The sequence below is a fragment of the Strix uralensis genome, chromosome 4, assembly GCF_047716275.1.
Source record: "Strix uralensis isolate ZFMK-TIS-50842 chromosome 4, bStrUra1, whole genome shotgun sequence".
Lineage (NCBI taxonomy): Eukaryota > Metazoa > Chordata > Aves > Strigiformes > Strigidae > Strix > Strix uralensis.
Window position 1 is genome coordinate 91888583 of NC_133975.1, and position 12946 is coordinate 91901528.

Consider the following 12946-nt stretch of genomic DNA (forward strand, 5'->3'; position numbering starts at 1 on the left):
GTTTTTTTGGTTTTTGGTTTTGTTTTTCCCATGAGAATACCCTTCATTTTTTTCCAGATCTGTCTTTCTAAAGATAATTGTAGTACTTATGAAAATGAGAAGGGAATCTTTCTAACTGAGAATGGTGCACCAGGAAGGCAAGTACTATGAAAGTCATTTTAAGCAATTCTGTTCATATTGCCTGTTCAGCAAAACTGCTATAACCTGCTGCATATTTCTGATCATCTAGAGTATCTTATAATACAGCCTGACATGTCACAGGCCTTCCACAGTAAACAAAATATCAATTTTCCAACTGCTAACACTGCCTGCCCATTGTGCAAATATTCCAGGAAAGATGAACCTGGCTTCCCTGTCTGAATCACAAATGCTCATCACAAGATACATAGCCTGCTGAGAAAGTCCAGCCCGCCAAGGAGAATGCAGATCAGAGGTACAAAGCAGAGAACCAATAAGGCACTGTGACCCAGGTTAACGTTAAGCTTGAATGAACATAAAACATTTCTGTGGTCAACCACGCAAGCATTTTGATATCTCCAGTTTGAACATTTCTTTTTTTGAACTTTTCATTCACAAGATTTTCTATTGATACTTTTACTTTTTAACTGTAAACAAGAATAAAAACCAAAAGGTAAAATCAGCATTTCCTCTAGGCTTAATTATTCTAGTATTCAGACTCATTTATTTGTTATTCCACTTGCAGAGCCCCATTCTTTTTTTGAGTGAAATTTTTGTGGAGGAAAAACCTAAACTGTTCAGATAATTGTTCCTTCCTGACAAGAAACCAGAAGTATTTAAAAACCCTGTGTACAAGCAGACTGTCCTGTTGTAAACATCTTACTGTAACAATACCAGAAAGGAAGTGAAATGAAAAGTAAATGACTCATTCAAGAACAAAACCTTTCCTATACTAGCACAGCTACCCCAAGTAACGGTAAGTGTAACTGTAATTGTCTCCCCTCTGCTGTGTAATGAATTAAGTAATTTTCAAGCAACATTCAGGAAACCTTTTAAAAACACTTTTTTTCCTTTTGATAGCAGATTCCAAATACCACAAAGGCAAGTCAGAATCTGGCATCCCAAGTCACTTTACAGGAGGATGATGAAGGGTAAAGAGGAAATTTGGGGGCTTCAAATCCTTAATATGTAGCAAAACTCCCTGAATAAAATGTGGACTTTTTGCTTAGTAATAATGCATAGGTGCACAGAATTCTAATATAGCAACAAGCAATTTCCTAAATATAATTGATAATTGATATGATCTAAATTCCTGTGAGGTAACTGGAGATATCCTTTATTGACTTCACTGGGCTTTGAATCAGACCTAGGATCCAAGGGGCAGTTCTAGTTTATACCTCGCTGCTGCTAGTTCTTGCAACTCTTGGAGTCTTGAATGAACTTGTTCCTTTGGTGCATCAACCTCCACATACTGGATGGAGCCCATAAGAGGAAGAGTTTGGGCACTTTCACTCAGTTCTTTCATAAAATTTTGGTAAATGGCAATCTCATGCTCCAGTGTCTGGCAGAGAAAAGAAAGGATTGAGAGCCAGTTGTCCAAGATATCCACTGTTTGAACTTTTGAACCAGCCTATGGTGTAGTCATTGAGACATTAAAAGAGGAGAAAAACTTTCTGGAAGCACGTGACATTTTCAATCAGTTTTAGAAAATTTTCTAGCAACATTTTTTTTGAAAAAAAAGTGTACATAAATTCAAACATAATAGGTGAATAAAGACAATTAAAAATTCCTGATGCATTGTTAGGCAGAAAAAAGTATTCCTGAAATAATACTCTATCTATATATTTGATTCTAGGAAAAAAGTAAATAAGCCTTCTTCATATATCTGTTGAGACTGAAAAGCCGATATGAGATCATAGTCAGTTTTGGCCTCAGAAAAATAAGATGAGATCATTCACCATTCTCCTTTTTTCCCCAAACTACGTTTTTTCCAACCATATTAGTAAGATGCATTGATCTCTTCTATCAGTCCCTTCACATGTAGACATACATCAACATGAAATATCTTGTAGATGACTGGACACTGAAGTACTTAAGTACCAATGAGAAAATTTTACAGCTGCAAACAGACCAGAAGATCAGGCCAGCATATGGAATTCAAGCAGACAAATACCTTATGTTTCTTGAGGAGTTTCAGTGTTCCATCTTCATCCTTACCATAGTCCTTGCTTGTCACAAGTGGACGTTTTTCTGCTATCCAAGCCTCCAGGTCTGAAGTATTCATTAAAAACTGTCAGTTAAAGAGAAAGCAAATTAGTTTCTACCTCAACTTTCAAAGTACTCATGTCATTTTTTTGACTTAATACATTCTAAATGGAGGGTGCACCATAAGATTTACTGTGATGTTTTATTAAATAACAAATAAAGAATATTTAATCCCAAGAACCACTATTCCACACTGCTGTTCTGTCAAATCATACGAAAGTGAAGGAGGCCACAGATGGAAGACTTCAGTGCAGGATAACTATGGTCTTCTCCAGGCATCAAAGCCCTGTCAATAAGTTTCAAGTTGTCTTACTTTTCTTTCTTCACATCCACTATCCTTACTTGACTTCTTTTACCTTATTCACCAAGGGCAGGGGCTAACTGTATAATATCAATGTGATATTTCTCCTTCCCCTTCCTGAGAAGTTCAAATCACCTATAAAAATCAGGCTTCATAAAGAGTATAGTATGGAGAGCTGTTTCTATAGATGGAGGAAATAAATCCAGATGATGAAATTCCCCAGAGAGCATACTTTAGGTGGGCCTGTGAGCTCTGTGCAAATACTGTTTCTGTCTACAAAACTGCATGTGTTATCTGAATAACTGCACTCCTACATGACACATTGATGATAGAAAATTTGGATTATTGAGATAAATATTTGCATGCCTTTTTTTTTTTTTTTATAAACAGGCTAAACATAAACATCCAGTATCCTGTTGAAAATAATAGGGCCAAAAGTCCTAGCTCGCTCCGAGAGTTAAAGTGTTATCAGTTTCTCAGTGTCATTTTGCTGCCTGAAACATTGTTGCCTGGAACAGGCAAAAATTGGATGGCACAAGAGATCCCTTCTTTTCTGATTTCCTTGTCATAATTCTCCAGTATGAAGGGCCAGTTCAGGATCCATCGCATTACTGCAGTCAAAGTCTGAGGCTGTACAAAGATAGTGAGAAAGGAGCTACTACTAGGAGAAATGTGTGTTCTACACACAACCACAAGGGATGGGTAGAGAGTCCAAGGCAAACCTCTAGAGCATCAGCTCTAGACTGGGGGCTGTGTTCAGCTACACAACCCAGCCCTCCATTCCTATGAGTCTGGCTTCAAGCAACTGAAGTGAATACCAGTCCCAGCAAAGCTGTTTTGTTATTCAGTTTAAAACTTTGGTCCTCTTGTTTGTCTGAAGAAGCTACTGTGTAAGCACTTTGCTGCAACTTGTACCTCCTGGAAGCCAACTGAGTGCTGCAGCTGCTTCATCCTTTCCTCACAGGCCTTCTCCAAGCCCTGCCAGGCAGTCACAAGCTCCTGGCATTTCCCACTTATTTTCTGAGATGATGGGTGCTGGCCTACAACCATTGTCTTTCCTTTATCCAGGACCCGCTGGACTTGCTGTTTGTGGGCATTCACTTCTGCCTGCAGTTCCTGGGAATGAGATAAAAGGAAAAACAAGAATAAAGGAAGGGTAAATAAAGGAAGGGTATGTGAGGACAAAGAAATTCCATGTGCTCCTAGTTCTAAGTGAAACTAGCAGCTGTTGACAGTGGGCAGAGTATAGCCAGTGGACACAAGGACTGTCTGTTTCTAGAACATCTGCAGCGTCAGCCACGGGTCCCAGCCCTGCTTGCATAATGCTCTGCTCTTGTGCAGCCATTGAGGGAGGAGGTAAGAGTCTGTAAGGGGGCAGCAGACATCCCTTAACTTCCCTACACCCTCAGCACTACTCACCAAAGTCCTCAGCCTGGTGCTCTGGCCTGGTTCTACCCCTTCTTCTTACCATGTACCTGCCCCTTCCCCTGGCCAGTAGCCAGGGAGGTTTGGGAGATGGAGGAGGACAAGAGATAAGACACAAAGCTGGGGGATTCAGAAAAGAGTGTTGAGCTTCTGGTGGGAAAATAAAATATTCCAGAAGGTGAATGGACTGGAGAATAATGAGAAGAGGGGCAGTACTGACAGAATTGTCAATAGTAGCATAAAAATCATTATATTCCTGCTCCATAAAGCCTCCTCGCTGGTCTTACAACCTTTCTCATGGAACTTGCAATCCAGGTGCTGCAAAATCCAGTGTTGCCTGTGGTGCAGGGCAGCTCTGAGGCACCCCTCTGGCTGGAGGAACTGCTACAAGGAATCAAACTCTCCAGAAATCAGTGTTAATTTATCTTCATAAATATGTTGACTGTGGCTTGTTCAAAGCATTTTACAAGCAGTACAGAACTAAAATAGACATTAAATGGCTGTTATATGCTGTCTTAGAGAATCTAGTGTGCACATAGCTCAAGACTGCATGTATAATAAAGCAGTAAGCGTAGAACTAAAATAGGATGAGGATATAACAGTCAAAATATTCAATGCAGATCAACCCACAAAGCAAAAACCTGATTTCTTCTATTTAGTGTCAGGTACACTAGCTTTTTATGCACTTTTAATGAGAAAAGCTACGTAATTTCTCTGAATAATACTGCAAAACATAACAAATTTTGCAGTTCCCACAGGAATTTCATGTTTTCTCTGAAAATCATCACCACATTGCTGACTTGTCTCAATCCACTGGAATCATTTTAGCTGGGCTAGTGCTGGAATCAGTGCATGTACTAATTGAAAGTGTGGCAATACATTTTGCTTGCAACAGCCTTCCTGAAGGTAAAGGAGAACTGTGCAGGTGCTGGTTTGCAGGCTGAGGTGAAATGCAGTATGCCAACATCATAGAATTATAGAAACATAGAATGGTTTGGGTTGGAAGGGACCTTAAAGATCATCTAGTTCCAATTCCCCTGCCATGGGCAGGGTCACCTTTCACTAGATCAGGTTGCTATAATGCTGTAATACACTTGATTAAATGAGTTACCTTGTGTTTTTGCAACAGGCTTTGAGCCACATCCAAGGACTTCCCACATTTGGTGGAATGGGCAATAGGCAATCGCTCATTAATCCAGTTCAGTTCCATGTCATGATAATGGTAGAACTCATAGAGATCCACTGCAGCTTCCAGCAGCTTACGCCTCTCATCAAGAGGTGCTTGCAAAGACTCAAACCTAGGGGTCATCCATTAAGCATATGTTAAAACAAAGCTTTATCCTGACTCTGCTAAGGGAATTAGGTCATGACACCACTGTGAAGATTAGAAACCACTTGACGCTTCTTTGCAATTAAATTTCAACCGTTAGTGCTACCTGCACATACAAGAATCCCTCTCCAGAAGGTTACTTTTGGCAAGTAGACTTATATGATAACATTAAATGTAAGCAGACGAAAAGTGATTTACACTTTTTTAGTCCCAGGCTTCTCTTGTGAAGTTTTAAGGAACTAGTCACTATTGAATGCTGGATCACTGCCCCTCTTAGAAAGCAGTGGATGACCCATGGATAAGCAAAGGACTAGAGGAGGAGTGCAGCAGGCAAGGAACAAGGTCCAGTAATAAAGGTTGAGGTGGGTCAACAGGCAGCTGTGTAGGTGCAGATGAAAGCACAGTTGTGGTACAACTGGGAGGACAAATCATCCCTGAATATGGGTTAAACCTAATCAACCAAAAGACATTTTCTAGAAGGTAGAACAAAAAATGCTATTTGTCACTAGGGGTGGAGACAAAAAGAGACTGACACCTCACCTTTTTAGATATTTCTGTGTTTCATCCAGAATCCTCTGGGAGTCAAAGTGGTTGGTGGCCATTTTCCTCGCATGAGATACGATAGAGTTCATTTTCTCTGCCAGCTCACGTGTCTCATTTTCTAGCTGTCTGTGCTGCTTCAGTAGATCACGGCTGGAGCGCAAATCATGGCCTGTCTCAGATTCCTGAAGAACTTTCTCAATTTTCTCTATCTTCTTTTTGGCATCCTGCCAGGAAAAGATTATGGCACACTTGTACTGACCTTTTAACAACATTTGCATTCACTCAGCCCCTCCCATGACAGCTCCCTGGACACAATTTTTAAATCCGTATGTCCTTTTCTGGTAATGATGGCCAGGTCTCTCTAAAGGCATCTCCTGGGAATATTTTGGGTTTTTGCACGCTCTTTTGGAGTACTCTTCTCTCAGAGACACTAAAGCACATCATTCAAAGCAGTCTCTTTGAACTAGCTTCAGTGACAGAATATAAACCAACCAAACAATCTTCAAAGGCTTGATATTGTAGCTACAACACAACAGCAGTTTCATGACATACTGGTACTGAAACAGCTTCACAGCACATTGTTCCTCTCACACAGTTTGCCCGGATGACAATGTACTTAATAGTGCCATGCCTCCAACCCCCAAACTGACTCCAAGCGAGCAGTTACGTTTGCACAGCATTGACTCATGCAGAGAATTTTGATTTCTCAGTACAGGATGGCCTTATAGACGCAGTGCTGAGCCCAAGTTCAACAGCTTTGTGTCTTGGTGCTGTGCTGGTACTCTTATCTTGCTCATAGCTTTGGAGTGAACTGGGTCAGCATTATATTGGGTTTTCTCTCTTGAGACTGTAGACAAAACAAACACCTTAAAATACACTTTTATCTGGATGGTATTCTGTTTTTTTCTGCAAGGACCACACAATAGAGGAGCCAGGCTCCCAGGCCATTCCTCCCCTCTGTTTGCCATCACCTCCTGACCTGGAGCAGTTCCATGAGCTGTTCTTGCTGCCCAGCTTGTCTCAGCTTGTCACCTCGCTCTATCATCTTGCCATACAATTCCTTCCACTTCCTTTGAAGCTCTGACATCTTTTCCCGGATAGAAACTGCAGCATAATGGTTATCTTGAATGAGTTGATTTCCTTTCTGAAGAAAGACATCACATCATTTTTTTTGAGCAGATCAGCATCTATGAAGTTTGGGACAAGATGGAAAACTTAGCTCCAAAACTGCCTTCACCTTTATCAGTGTTGCAAAGTGCTCCTCATTAGCCATCATTTCCTTCTCAGCAGCCTCATGCCACTTCAGTTTGCGTAGAACATTTGTTGGATCACGATAGGATTCATCTGATGCAATCTTGTACTTTTCCTCCATCCATATCAAAAGCTCAGCAGCATCACGATTAAACTCCTTACAGAAATAAACAGGATTAAATTGATTTAATTTCTGATTCTGCGTGGGTTTGCAGTGCGTCCTTGCAGTTAGGATCAAACCCTGATTATTTATTTTTCTAACAGTTAGGAAACGTGATATATTTTCATATAAAAATTGTTCTACATAATCAACCCTCTTAATTGAAGATGTATGATCTTGAACCGTTGACAAGTTTTTAAGCACTCAGAATAATATCTCTTAGTCCCTTTTTTACCACATTTAGTAATCTGTTGCCTTTAATTGTCAGTGAAGGTTTGCATTTTTGATAGAATATTTTAACTGTAAGTGGTCCCATCCTCCAGTATAACTTTGTATCTCAGCACTGGAAGCTAAATGTGGTGCCAAATGTACAGTTACTGTAAGTAACTACAAAATTATAAAGGCCCAGAACAATAATAAGTAATGAGCAGAATAAACTTATATAGTAGACAAAATATTCTGTTGATGTTTTTCATTCAATATCTCCATTTTTGTTTTGGTATTTTGCTACGGTTATGACTTTGTAAGATTTATCACCAATGTATCACCTACTCCCTGGAAAGTGAAATTCTCTGTCTCACAGTCAAAGAGAAAGTGAGCTACAGTAGGAACACTTAGCAGTTTGAGATTTGTCTCATATTAAGATAAAGGGTAAAACTACTTCACACATTCCTGATCAAATTGGCAGTATCAGTCCTCTTACCTGCAGCTGTAGGGAATCCAACAACCTCTGTTTTCTCTTGGCATTGCTTTGTATCAGCCGCTCCCACCTTCGCTGGAGAGTGACCATTCTCTCTTCAATACTACCAAGAAAAACAGGAAGTCCAATACAGTACTAGTCATATTGGTTCCCCTTGGTTGTACTGTAGTCATGAATACAATATAAGTGGAATCTAGTTCAGCATCTCTGTTGACAGGATGATAGGATATACAGCCCTGTCCCATGACCATGCTGGGCTCATCTGGAAAGCAGCTATTGCTTGCCAGCTGCTCTGGAATTTCTTTTTTGTATGGCTGTGTTACGTTAGTGAATTGCAGTCATGTATATTTGACTAAAACAGTCAGACCTTTCTCTTTCCCAAATATTCCACCTTAACTAATAATTTTCTCTGTGACTCTGGAATGGCCTGATGGTGGTAGTGCTGGCAAGAAATCAGATTTTAAGAGGAGTTTTATGAATTTTTGGAGGGAATTTTCAAGACATTATCACTCGTAATGACAAGAACATGGTCTTTTCGAGCAAAGAGGTCCATTCTGACCCTGTATTTCGAATTTGTGTTTATGCAGAGGTCTCCTTACTAGATCGTAGTGGCTCTAGCACAGTAAAGGAATTACAGATGACAGTTCAGCTTTGACAAAAACATGAAGGAGCTCTCCTGGTAAGTTATTTCCTTGTGAAGTCCTCTGTAACTTTTTAACATCAAACATTAATTCTAATATGTGATATGGATAAATGAAGGAAAATTTGTTTTATGTAGGCATTTAATGAGTTTACATTGAAGAAGTTTTAACGCTACATGTAGTTTATGATACAAGGGGAATTATTCTACCATTCTGTGAAATGCCACTTTTAACCTAAAGCATTTCACTTATTTGTCCTGAGAGCACAGGAAGTCTCTATTTTTTAAAAAAAATCCCTCTTCTCCCCCCTCATCCAGCAGATCACAGCTTGGAGGTCAGCTAAATCCTGGCTCACAGAAGGTTTTTCATCTCACCCTAATCACACTGAATCGTTTATTAAAGCTAAATAATAAAGGAAGGAGTTTGGACTCACATGTGAGATGCAAAGTGTCTGCTCTCTATTAGGTTCACCCCATTTTCATTAAGTGCTTCAACTCGTCTCTTCAGCACCATCAGCAGTTGTTCAAATTCCTGATGCTGCTTCAGGAGGCTTCGAACAGCATCTACATGGTCCTGCATTTAATAATAAAAAAAAAAAAGATCAAGTTTTTCTTAGTCATATGTTGTTTCTGTAACAATGAAAAAAAATTTTGGACTGTATTTTCCCCCTTCTTTTTCAGGCAGGAGATATATTGTACGTTGTGTCTAAAGTTGTTCAGGTTTACAAACAAGCAGCAGGTGTTTAGGTTTGTATCATATGTGGTTCTTCTGTTTTATGTTTCCATTATGGTTCCCTTTTCACCTTTTAAGAAAATCTGCATTCTGAATTTATGCCAGCACTCTGGCACATCTAGGTACATGCAATATAGAAGGCTGTAACGAAGTAAAACTTTATTCCACTTAGTTGATCCAAAAATATCGAAGTTTCCATGTCAGCTGAAAATATAAAAGATGGCGAGATATAGCAACCTTTTCCTTCACTGATCTTGTGAATATTGCCTGCATTTGTTTTTTTCCTCCATTTGCTTTAATATTCTTAAAATACTCAATGAAAAGAAAAAGCTTTATTTTTTTAAAGTCAAGTTTTAACTTCACCAAAAAAATATTATGTTCAAGCTGAAACCTCATTTTAATGGTTAGCCTCGAAACTAATGTCAGTTGTATATAAACCAGCTGACATGTACAAACACAGCAACAAATCACAACTCTAGTTGTTTAAAAAAAAATTGTTTGAGAGTCAATGAACTTCACTCTCATTAACATGAGTAGGAACATAAGAACATTAGTACAAACCTGAAAGTCTAGTTTCCAAGTATTGAAATGTCATGACCATAAGAATGAGGAAACTGATCTAATTAGAAAAATGGTTGCTACTCCTTGAATGGGGAGATGAAGTAGGAGAAAACAAAATCAGCTGCTGTACATACCCCAAGGTCATCCCTCCGAAGAAACGCCTCATGGCCAGAGAGGGCTGCATTGATACGGTCTCCCTCCCTATTGAACTTCTGCAATTCCAGGCCATCCTGCAGCTTTTTCCATCGCTGTTCCCACAGTTTCTCCAGCTCTTTGTTCTCCTTGGCAAGCCTCTCCATGCACTGGTGGACATCTATGGTCCTGCCATTACTGGGTTGTTCGTGGATTACTTTGTGCCCTAGCTCTTCCAGCTGCACAAATCTTCCCAGAGTCAAAAAAAGAAAAGTGAGACCTCACTGCATGAAGGAATATGAATTCTCTTGCATCACAGCTCTTTGCTCTCTTGGCAGTGCCTAGACATTAAGCTTCCCTCCCTCCCTCTCTTTCACTGTTTTCCTGCCAGCCATGGTTGCACACTACAAAGTGCAGCTGGTTGTTTGCTTGGGAATACATGCTGGAGGCAGTAGGTGAGATTTCCCCATTTGGGTTGAAAGCCCATATAAGCAGGCTCTCCCATTAAAAGGGAGAGGAGGTATCAGTATCTGGAACTTCATAACAGTGCAGGAGAACTGAAGATGATAGTAACTGGAAGCATAAGGCATGAGAAGGGAAGGACTGGGGGAACTGAAATGAAGTGCAGATGGAACCACTCCAGTGTCAGGAGAGCTTATGGAATACTACTTCAAACAGACAGCTCCTCCCTCTCCCTCCATCAGCCATCAGAATAAGTATGCAAAGGCTAACTGGATTTTGTGTTCCACAGTCTCCTTTTGACACTAAATTTCAAAAACATTTGAATAAACTGTTGGCATCACTTTCATACACAATTCATGTACGCGATAGACATCACGTTTCATCTTCACAGTACTGTTGTCATATCACCCCACTCTGCCCACCCTGACAGAATCTCTCTACCTTTCTTTCTGAGACCTAATTTCTTTTAGCAGGTCCTGATGTTCCTTCAGCAGTTGCTCTGCAGAAGCCACATCCACACCCATTTCTTCACTGTTCAGTTTCTCCCTAATGCCTTCTGCCCACAGCAGGAGCCTGCGACTGTCTTGCAGGAAGGACTGCTGATTTTGGCCCTGCTGCAGAGTGTCCCGCTTCCTTTGGGTCTCCAGCTTGAGCTTTGCCAGAAGCCTCTCCATGTTCTCCACCTGCTCAGTGATGGCCCTGCTCTCTGCAGGGTTGGTATCCTTAATCCTACAAAAGGAAATAAAATACATTTAATTAGATGAACGCTTCAGGCATTTACAGCTTGAACCAATACTCTTTAAAAGGAATGGATTTGGATATTTACACTTCCTTTCAAAAGAAAGTCAGCTAAGGCAAGGAATGCTCCACACTAGCAAGAAATACTGGTGTGAATATGGTGTATTGCAGAAAGTGCATCCCTGTGAAAGACTCTGGTAACACTGTTGTGGTTCAATGATTAATTCCCATTGTGAATGTACAGAAAACTTAAAGAAGTAAAAAACTTTAAATTAGTATTTAAAATTCAAACTCCTGTGCACAATTCTCTGCTATCTTTCTTACTTCATCATCATTTCCCCGGATTACCCTTTTTCAGGACCTAAATGATACCTAGTTCAAAATATGGAAGTAGCTCCCATTAGTAGAGATAATTTGCTAGAGCCACAAACAATCCTGTGGTTATTTATCCTCCTACAACAGTGAAGTCTGAAAGCAATCACTTCACCAGTCACCCAGCCATACTCAAGAGAGAGGATCTCGGTCCAGCAGGCAAGTCAGTTCTTCAGGTTGCTAGAAATAGAAACTTCAAGAGCAAGTTCACAAGCTGCTTATTCTCTTTATAGCCATAATATACAACAGGATCATAGAGAACTAGCAAAGAATATGGAAACAAAGAGCATGTTCCTTACGATTTTGCAACACTCCTCAAGTATTCAATTTTCCTCTCTATCACCAAGACCTCTCTCTCAACCGTAGACAGTTTGCGCTTGTCTGACTCCAGCCCAGCAGGTGAGTTCCCTGGTTCCAGATCCCTGAGTTGGACCATCTTGTCTTGCAGTAGTACTCCTATGCTCTGACAGTCCTGAAGAAATGTCCTCACATCAGCCACTCCAATCAGCTCAGAGCCCTTCTCCTCCTTCAGAGTTTCCATGCGTGCCCACCTTGGAGAGAGATAACCCGATTACTTGCACCTAGCCTCAGTCACTACCCTAAAACTTGCCTTTACCTAGAGAGCAGATTTAATTTATAGTCTTCATTATACATGAGCTATATGCTTTTTTTATTCAGAAAAAGTCTTGCATAAAGATTTCATCAGGACTTAAGTGGGCTGAGGGGGTGAACACTAGCACATCCCCACAACCTCAAAGTTCATCTCTGTACCATTTCAAGCAAGGGGACCCTGTTCAGGTGACCAGAACACACTGGACATGATGCCAGTAAACAACAGTGGTCAAAATCAGGGCCCAGCTGTGCCTCTCTCAGTTCCAGCTGGGTGGCATGGTGCCAGGAGTATGTACACAGCAGGTACTAAACATACTTTGCGAAGGCAAACAGGGTTTGATGTTCCTTTTAATATTTGTGAAGGGCACCCTCACCCTGATGCTTAACTAACCAAGCCAGCTGCTGCAGTGCAATACAGACAGAACTGCTCTGAATCCATCTCTGTCACCTGCAGGTGGATTCACACTGTGCTTACACACACACACACACACACACACACACGCGCACACATGCAACCACACTGCCAGGCAGCTCTGAGGACTGGGACCCACTTCTAGCCCTCGCTACCATCCCGGGCCTGCCCTGCTCACCTCCCTGTGGGACTGGCCCTGAATGATGAGGCCCCTTTCCCCATCCCAGTCTGGCCCTGACAGTCTGGCCCAAGCCCAGGTCTAGGCCTCACTCCAACAATGGGCTTCCCAGCCAGGCTGCAGCCCTGCCCCCTCACCACAGACTAGTCCACCATGGGGACTAGGGGTTCCCC

The 12946-nt window shown here is 41.0% G+C and overlaps 1 protein-coding gene across 1 annotated transcript in view; it reads right to left on the reverse strand.

The window, feature by feature from the left end:
* SPTBN5 (spectrin beta, non-erythrocytic 5) overlaps positions 1–12946 on the reverse strand; it is a 100869-nt gene that overhangs the window by 67124 nt on the left and 20799 nt on the right. The window contains exons 17-28 of the mRNA XM_074867849.1: positions 11871–12122; positions 10903–11190; positions 10002–10248; positions 9008–9147; positions 7937–8036; positions 7060–7230; positions 6802–6966; positions 5820–6046; positions 5061–5247; positions 3440–3640; positions 2132–2248; positions 1356–1519 (exon numbers count right to left, since the gene is read on the reverse strand). Of these exons, the coding sequence (XP_074723950.1) occupies positions 1356–1519; positions 2132–2248; positions 3440–3640; positions 5061–5247; positions 5820–6046; positions 6802–6966; positions 7060–7230; positions 7937–8036; positions 9008–9147; positions 10002–10248; positions 10903–11190; positions 11871–12122 (2259 nt within the window). The remainder of the gene's footprint in view (positions 1–1355; positions 1520–2131; positions 2249–3439; positions 3641–5060; positions 5248–5819; positions 6047–6801; positions 6967–7059; positions 7231–7936; positions 8037–9007; positions 9148–10001; positions 10249–10902; positions 11191–11870; positions 12123–12946) is intronic.